Source organism: Lactuca sativa, chromosome 7 (genome assembly GCF_002870075.4).
Source record: "Lactuca sativa cultivar Salinas chromosome 7, Lsat_Salinas_v11, whole genome shotgun sequence".
NCBI lineage: Eukaryota > Viridiplantae > Streptophyta > Magnoliopsida > Asterales > Asteraceae > Lactuca > Lactuca sativa.
This window is the reverse complement of record NC_056629.2, coordinates 77,613,325-77,622,962: the sequence shown is the minus strand read 5'-3', so window position 1 is coordinate 77,622,962 and position 9,638 is coordinate 77,613,325. Positions and strand designations below refer to the sequence as shown.

At 35.0% G+C, this 9,638-nt stretch overlaps 1 protein-coding gene across 1 annotated transcript; it reads right to left on the bottom strand.

Moving 5' to 3' along the window:
- Positions 1–8,601: 8,601 nt before the first annotated feature.
- On the bottom strand, positions 8,602–9,328 carry LOC111879574 (protein GLUTAMINE DUMPER 3). The gene has a single exon (XM_023876040.2). The coding sequence runs from the start codon at positions 9,263–9,265 to the stop codon at positions 8,765–8,767; it is 501 nt and encodes a 166-aa protein (XP_023731808.1). The 5' UTR covers positions 9,266–9,328; the 3' UTR covers positions 8,602–8,764.
- Between the last annotated feature and the right edge of the window lie 310 nt (positions 9,329–9,638).

The following is a 9,638-nucleotide window of genomic DNA, read 5'->3' as shown; positions in this document are numbered from 1 at the left end:
GGGGGGGGGGGGGGGTGACGGCTGCCTCTCACTCCTTAGGGTTAGGGTTTCACAAGGGTTTTATACCCGCCTCCAATATAACAACTTTCCCATAATTACAGTTTTGGTCCCTCCCCATGGAATCTTTTCAACTTACATCCAAAACATACCAAACAAACCCTGCCCCCATAAATCTTTACAAATTGAATCCAAAACTTACTTTTTAAACCCTGATCCCATAAATTCCTTTCATAATAGATCCCTAAATTACCAATAAAACCTTAAGCCTTCAAATCTTTTCAATTTAAGTCCATTAATTACCAAACGCACCCTGACTTCTGTAATTATGACTTTTAACTCCTCAAAACTAAGGCCTCGCTCAATTATTATTCATTTTAGGGCTTCTATACATTTATTTATTTATTTTTTAAACGGGGTGTTACAATACATATGTATGTGAAGTATTTCTTATTGACCGGAATACATGTTAGATATATTTGATGATATACAACGTACGAATCAAATATGGTTCAATATGTGTTAAGATCTATATATATGATATTATTACTTAAAACTTTGTGTTAAGTCTACACTAGTTAGCTTTTTCCTAAACAGAGATAGTATCGGAAATTGATTATAAGTATTGTAGGTTTGCCTAGTGATGGGTTAAGACTTAAACGGGATGTTTTGTTCAATTAAATTTGGACATTGGGTAGTCTCTTATTAAGAGTACGTGCGTTGCGAGATTGATGATCGGTGGAGTACGTCCTACGTATAGAAGTACATTTTATGTACGAAGTCCTTTTCAAAGCTCTGTGTCTTGGGTGCTGCTTGTGCCAAGGTACTATTATGTTCTCGGGTACGAGTCTTTCGTATACCAGACTACTATAATGTGCCAGAAGTACTATCATGTACAAAGTCTTTTTGAAAATTTTGTGTGTCGGTTACGAGAGCGTACAGGAGTACTCTAGTAGTATTCCCCCATACTTTTATTTTGAGAGAGCTTTGGAGTCAGCGTTTCTTTTATGAAGTGATCGACCGAGCTTCATATGTCAGCGTTTTCTTTTACGAAGTAATTAAGGGAACTTTGTAGACTTCCTAATAAAGTGTGTCGGTAATAAACCACTGCTGGGTATGTTTGGTGTTATATTGCTAGATAGGGTGTGTCTGGGGGGTGAAGTACCTCATGTATTCAGGCCACTGCTAGGCAAAGTTCGATGCTGGGATAGGTAAATTCTGGAGGTATAATACCTCATGATAGTCGGACCACGCCTAGGCATTGTTATCTAGATAAATACCGCTGACTTAACTGTCTTGTGGTTCTTTCCTTTACGAATGAACGTTCATGGTGAAACTTATTCCATTCCCCTCAGTTGATGTCTTTATTGATCCTCGTTTGCTGCCAGGGAATTTACGAAGCAGCTTCTTCAGTTGTTGTTCATATCGATTCCTTAGGCTAGATCTCGTAAGATCATTGTATAGGGTCAGTATGTGGGGATCGACTGGATGGGATAGATTGTTTTAGAAATATGGTTTATATGTGATAATAATATTAGTGGTTTTGCAGGATCGAGATATACATTATTATTACGTTGTTTGGAGTTAAGAGCCTTCATACTCTGTGTTCCTTAGATGATTAGGTTCATCAGGGATATTTGAACTAAGTGTTCATTAAGTGTTTGTGAACCAGGTGTTCATTGGGTAATATTGGGACTAAGCGTTCATTAAGTGTTTGTGAACTAGGTGTTCATTGGGTAATATTGGGACTAAGTGTTCATTGGGTATTCTTGAACTAGGTGTTCATTAATTATTGTGAATTGCGTGTTCACCAGAGGTAATCTAAGAACCATGGCAGCACTAGACTTTGTGCCAATTCCTTAGGGAAATTCATAGGAATAAATGGGAGAAGGGTAATTGGTTCTTAGGGTAAATCTTTATGAAATAGAGGAAGATAATGGGGGTGGGTAATTAGATTGATTGTTTGATAATTAAATATAATAATTATATTATTGTAGGTTGAAAACCCTATATGCTCACCAGGCTCTCAAGCCTGACCTACTCAGATTTCTTTGTATTACAGGTAATGACACAAAAGTATAAGTTGATGGACTTGACGAGAGATTTTGGATAATAGACCAGTAGTTGTAAATAACTGCTGTAAGGTCAAATTGTTCTGTTTATGCTTTTGGTCTGTATTGAACATGACATCCCAAGATTTTGTTAAATAATGAAAATACGTTTCTTTAAAGAAATGCTTTGATAAATTCTTATCATATTTTGTTTTGGGAACAAATTCCGCAACCGTTTTCTTTAAACGATTACTCTGATTTATAAAACAAAGCATAAACAAATCGGTCTTTTCTGGCCGTGAAATTGGGGATGTCACGGCGTCAAAGGAGGCAATATGGTTGAAGAACTTCATTGGAGACCTTGGAGTTGTGCCAGCTATAAAGGATCCCATGGAAATTTTCTGTGATAATGAAGGAGCGGTTGCCTTGACCAAGGAACCAAGGGATCACGGTAGATCTCGACATATCGACAAAAAATATCACTGTATTCGACATCGGGTGGAAGAACAACTCCTCGTAATAAAGAGGGTATCATCAGAGGATAACCCAGCATATCCGCTTATGAAGGGACTAAGAAGGGTTAAGCACTTGCAGCACGCTAGGAGCATCGGGATGAAGGACGATATTAGTTTAGATTAGATAGTTTAGAAGCATGTAATAGATAAGTTGTCATTAACATTTGACGATTAAATAAAAGAGTATTATTTATTAGTAATGCTACTGTGTTATGTTAATTGTTTACCTATTGTTTCATTTTGCATGTTTTGAGTTCCTAAATAATAAGAATTATTCGAACCGTCCACAAGCATTCATATGTTGGAAGTAGGTATGAATGAAGATTGTCATGAATTGGTGTGTAGATTGTCTAAAATGTATTAGGCGTAGAAAAAGTTTGCTACAACATTCATGAGTGCTTATGAGTTTGATTTGAGCATTGGAATAAACCAACGCTTACTGGAATCACTTCATGGAATTTATCTCGAGTGATCGCAAGAGGATAATATCATATGGTATTAAAACCTAGATATATGGTTTATTGTTTGCTGATTGGTTGTGCATTGATAGTGTGTAAACGCATCAGTAAGTTGATGTTATAAAACACGTTGTTGTGTATGATTTGATTAGTGGATGGTAAATGCATATAAGTCGAAGTTTATTTGTTTCTTTTATCCTAAGAGGGTAAAATCGATATCAGGGCCCCTCAATGATTTGTTTTGACTTATGTGTCGGGCCCGGTCAGGACTGAATTGATGTGTTCAATTAAGTTTTATGTCAGACGAATCAGAGATTGAGAAACAAATTGTTGGACAATAATTATGACTATGTTCCATGTAATTGTCCGCACGATATCTAGAATGGAGGACTATACGATCCTTTATCTGAAGGACAAGTTACTGATAAGATCGGAGTTTGATAGCGTCTTTGAGAGCTACGATTGTTAATCGGATTGTGCTTACCTTTGTAGTTACTAGACTTATCCAAGTGTGAGACTATTGGATTAGTGTTTAAGCCCGTAACTATATTTGGTAAGTACTTGACCCGGTTGTGCATGGTCCTTTTGGGTTGCCTTCACCATAGCAACTTGACAAAGTAATTTATGGATATATATATATATATATATATATATATATGTGTGTGTGTATATATATATATAGAGAGAGAGAGAGAGAAGATATTATGGTTTATTAATAAATTATAAGAATAATATATTAAAAGAGAAATCATATTATTTAGTTAATGTTAGTCATAAATTAAGTAGGAATTAATTTGGTGACTAAAAGAGATTAATTGAAGAAAGGGGACTCAAACTATCAAATGTGTGATAGTTGGATTTTGGGTTGGGAAACCCAATGGGACAAAGGAGTGAACGAAATTATGATGGGAGCCCATCATATTTTCGTCCATGGCCTTATTCTAGAAGGTTCCATGGGCTGCTTAATTTTTAATCTGTCCATTAGGGTTTTAACTGAAACCCTAACTGCTCACAGTATAAATAGAACCCCTCGGCTACAGAAATCGGCCACTGCTTCTCTAAGAATCCTAGAGCCAATTTTCTGTGCCTCCTCCCTCTCTCAAATACTACCCTCTTGCTAGTTGGTGTTTGTAATCCATTAGAGGAGTTACAATTGTGACTTTAAGCATCAAAGACAAGAAGATTCAAGCAAGCAACAAGAGGTAATCTTCTAGATCTTTTTTGGTCATTATAATTTCGAATTATTATCACTACATCTAGGGTTAGAAAGTCTTGTATGAATGCATGTACAATAGAGAAACCTAGATCCAAGCATTAGGGTTTGCATGTGCACATATGAATGATCTTGTGGCTCAAACCCATCAGTTCTGTATATACCTAAATTTAGATGCAATCTCGTCATTTAGCAACATCACCAAAAATCTTAATTGTTTTATGACATTATTTTTGTGCTTTATTCAGGATTTACCAATAAGGAACCTGATTAGAATGGTTCAAGGTTGTAGAACTCATTAATCTGTACCTATTCAGCCGACTACCGGGTAACGAGTACTTAGGAGTACTCGGGGGGACTCAGGGGGTACTCTGATTTGGTAATTCGTGTTGAAATACTTTTAGGGAACTTATATATGTCAATATCGTAAGTTAAAATCTTAAGTTGATTGAAATAGATAACAAAATTAGATACATGTGAATATACAAAAACTGAAAAACACATAATAGTCTTACTTTGTGAATAACTACGAAAAATTTAAGATATATATGTAGTAATAAACATGTGTGTGTGTGTGTTAAATACTAAATCATTAAGTATATTATATATATATATATATATATATATATATATATATATATATATATATATATATTAATCACCGAGTTGATCGGGTTTTACAACAATGCTTAGTTCAGTAACGGGCCGATCGGGGAGTACTCGAGATTCTATAACTCACCTTGGTAAGGGGCCGAGTAGTGAGTACTCAGAGGATTAATCGTCCAACTCGACGAGTTTTACAACACTGACATGGATAGATATGAGAATAGTCTTTACAATACAGAAGAAATGGATAAAATGGTTGCAATCATGGCGGTCAAGATAGATTTAGAGATGTGGATGAAGCAACTCGGTTACTCCTCTAGCACCAAATTATAACAAATTGATTCTATAGGAAGCATAGTCAGCATAGAAAATCGTGATTCATGTATACCAAATTACAACAAATTGAGTCTGTAGGTTGGTTATAAAGTTCCTTCATTTTTGGGCGCCTACTACTTCCTTATTGTTATGGATGATTTTAGTAGATCTACTTGGCTTTACTTAAGTAAAATAAGTCTGATGTTGGTGAGAATTTAAATGCTTTCTAAAACATGAACATAATCAATTTGGAAAAAAGGATAAAGAAAATAAGAAATGATTATGGTGGGGAATTTTCTTATAAATCCATGATGAATTCTATGAAGATAACATAAAGATTCTTGAAACATCCTAAATAATACCCCACATCAAAAATGGTGTAGTAGAGAGAAAACACGCGCACTAGATTGAACTTCCAAGTTTATGAGCTTTTCATCCAACTTACCAATTGTGTTTTAGAAAAAAATATGTGTAGACGACCACTTACCTTATAAACAGACTTTTACCTCGCTTAATATAAAATAAAACACTATACAATATTTTGCTTGGATAGAAGCCACGGTAGGATCATATGTGAATGTATGTTTCATATACATTAAAGGAAATGTAAGTTCGAAGAAAAGGGGAGGTCATGTATGTTCATCGGATATCCACAAAGGCAAAAGTACAAGGCCTTCGATATACAAGAGAACAAAGTTCTTGTATCTCGTGATGTTAATTTTGTTGGTAGAAATTTGTGTACCATACCATGAACAAACTAATGTTACAAGTTTGGAAACATCCTTGAAGATCTTGCTACCTAGAAACCTACAAAAGAGGTTAACCTTAAGCAAATTGATCTGATGAAATTTGCTGCAGACGAGCCATGATCTACTCTCGCCATAGAAAACCGACAACATGTTTCCACTTCTATTGGATCAAAAGGTAGCCCATCTGAAATGGAAATTAGGTCAACAAGTACTTTTAATCCAACCTTGAAATGAAAGGGAAGTCAACGACCTGAAAGAATTCGAATGAAACCTCAAAAATATGGAGAATATCAAGTCGAGTTGTCACATTCTATAGACCACTCTCTCACTCATGACACCACAACAACCTCAACAATACGTCCCTTATGTCATTATGTGCCTTACAATCATTGTACTAATTCTCATAAAGATTTCTCACTGGCCATCTACAAATGAAATAAGTTTAAATTCTTTTCACAAGCCTCCAGATGTCCGTAATGGCAGGAGGCTGTGAAGAAAGAAAATGAGGCATTAAAAATAACAAAACTTGGACACTGACACAATTAATATTAACTCCAAATTGGTCTACAAATATATAGTACAAACCATCAGGACAAGTACAAAGATATAAGGAAATTGTGGTTGCAAGTGGGCTTAAACGAGAAGAAGGTATTGATTTCCATAAAACATTTTCACCCATTGTAAAATTGGTAACTATTAGAACAATTGGTTGGTTGTTGTTTAAAAGAAATTGATCATTCATCAGTTGGATCTCAATAATGCCTTCTTACATGGCGATCTTGATGCAGAGGTGTACATGAAGTCCCCTCATAAATTTGCTAAAACTAGTGACACACATGTATGTAGATGATGCAAATGTATGGATTAAGACACACATCTAGGAATTGGTCTTGAAATTTCATAAAGGCCCACTTTGGAATCGATTTTAAACACTCAATAGTTGATCATTCGTTTATGTTACGTTGAAACTCTCATTTATACAGATGACATAATTTTACTTAGAAATAATGGTGATCATATTGCTAAAATAAAAGACATCTCTACATGAAAACTTCAGCATCAAAGACTTAGAACCATTAAAGTAATTTCTTGGCATTGAAGGAACTCGTACACAATATGGTATGTTGTTAATTCTATGACAATATATGTTGGACATCCTTACAAATAGCAATCTTCAAGGGGTGTCTCCCTAGCGCCTTTCCAATGGAAACTAATGTCAAACTCGACCATGCTCTTGATTCACTACTTATCAATGCAGGGCAACATCAACGCCTGATTAGCGAGTTGCTCTACTTACAAGTCACCAGAGCTGCCATAACAGTTACACTCAACACATTGAGTCAGTTTGTCTCTTTACTAAGATAACCATTTCAATGATTTCAACAAAAATTTATGCTACCTCAAAACTACCCAAGACAAAGGATATTTTTGCCTTCCACTGGTAACCTAACTTTATATGCCCTTATGTGATGTGGATTGGGTTGAGTGTTCGTTTACTCAACATTCTAAAAAAGGATACTTTATCACATTAGGTGAAGCACCAATATCTTAGAGAGCCAAGAAACAATATGTGGTATCAAGGTCGATAGTTGAAGTTGAGTATAGGGTCATGGCTACTGTCTAATATGGATTCCACCTTAGTCAGGACCAACACCTCTTCATTGTGATAATGAAATGGCTCATCACATTGCAAGTAACCCAATTTTTCATGAATGCACAAAACATGTTGAGATTGATTGTTACTTAGTACGCAAATAAGCAGAGTCCAATTAGATCAAGCCTTGCTACATTAGTACTAAATATTAAATTCCTGATATTTTCACTAAACCCGTTGGAATGGAATAGTTCCAGTTTTTATGTGGCAAACTTGGTCTTGGAGATCTCCACACTCCAACTTGAAAGGAGTGTTGTTGGATTTGCTTATCTATTAAGTTTCCTCGTCGATATCCAATACACTATATTTCCTTACTTTTAGTTTCCTAGTTGTTATTTTATTGTTGCTTATTCTCCAAGTATGTTTACTATATAAATGTTACCATGTTGTTTTAAATAAATCTATACTTGAAATAATATGATTCTTTCGGTTTAAACCTAAACATCAAATTCTATGATTAAGGAGTTGATTAAGTTCTTAAATATAGTGAGGTTTTTCTTAAATTTGCATGAAATTAAGTATTGCACTTTTATTATTATTATTATTATTATTATTATTATTATTATTATTATTATTTTGATGAAATGATCATTCTATTCTCAAAGTTACAAGAAAATACACACTTCAACCAAGCATGTGTTTCATATTTTTCTAATGAATAATCAAATTAAAAAAACATGTAATGACAAAATTAAAAGAACCTTGTTGACCTACAAGCAGGGACGGACGTAGGATTTTATAGTAGGGATGTTCCAGAAAGTTTTCACAGTGTCACGATAATAGAAAAAATATTCGAAATTTTTTGCACTATGTCTGAAAACTATTAATTACGATCGATGATTAGTAACAAATAAGAAATAATTTTAGTACCAAAGGGTCAATGGCCTATTTGGAGACATAGATGGTTATTTAAAAATATATTAATTAGTTAGTTTGCCCGTTTCAAAAATTAAAATAAAATAAAACCTAATAAATATTTAATGTTTTCTTATCAATATATTATTAAATTTTTAGATAATTTTTATTTTTAATAATAAATTAAGTGAACGAAGGAAAACACTTTTTTGCATTCTCCCAAAATATTATGTACATTTCCTGATTTCCGGCACTTAAACAAGGGAACTCCGAGTGTCTCTTTTTGTTCACCTACAGTAACCTTCACCGGAACTTCCTTACAAACCAGAGAATGAAAGGTCGAGATATTTTTCAAGAGGCCTGATCTGAGGACTCATGATTCCCAATGATACCCACTTCTACCTCCTCAGTACTCCTCCCCTGTTTCTCCTTCTCCTCCATCATTTCCATCTCCGACGTCGACGTATTCTCCGTTGAACTGCTCCGGCAACTACTGCTACCAAACGACGTAGCTCTACTCGAAACGGGTGTTGCCAGAAACGTCGGGTTCTCCTGTCCGGCCATGATTACAAGATATTTCTCTTCAAAAACAGGCGGTACCTTGTAATTCTCCGGTTTAGAATCGCCGTCTGAGTTACCGGACTCTAGATCTCTGTCAACGTCCTCGCTGTTCTCCAGTTCGGCGGAGAGTTTCCAGTAAGAGCAGGCGAGAATCATGAGAGCGAAAGCAATGAGACCCAGCATGGCAGCAAGGCCTCCGAAGAGATACGGTACCGGTGAGTGCCATGGTGAGTAGTGAAAGGCTGCCGGCGGTGATGATGGCGCTGTTGAAGTGGTGGCTTGAACTGCCATCGATCGTTGTGTGTGTTATGTCAGGAAAGAACCTGATCTTTCGGGTTACATTTATAGAGGGAAAAGAAGAGGATTTATAAAGAAGACAAGGAGCCCACAATGTATTGCCCACAGGCACACACATATTTATGGTTTTTGATATTTAAATTTATTTGAAAAACTACAAGTTTATATAAAACCATAATTTACAAACAAATTATCAAAATTTGTAAATGTTTCAATAGACGATTGAACTACAAAATCAAATGAGACTACTAAACTTTTTTTTTTTTAATCTATGTGCAAGGATAATTTACTTGAACTATATAAAAGTTTAACAAATTGTTATATTATTTTTTTATATAACTTTATTATATTTTTTATTTATGCATTG

Bases quoted from the DNA above. Each gene is read 5' to 3' on its own strand.
- LOC111879574 (XM_023876040.2), bottom strand. From the start codon at position 9,265: ATGGCAGTTCAAGCCACCACTTCAACAGCGCCATCATCACCGCCGGCA.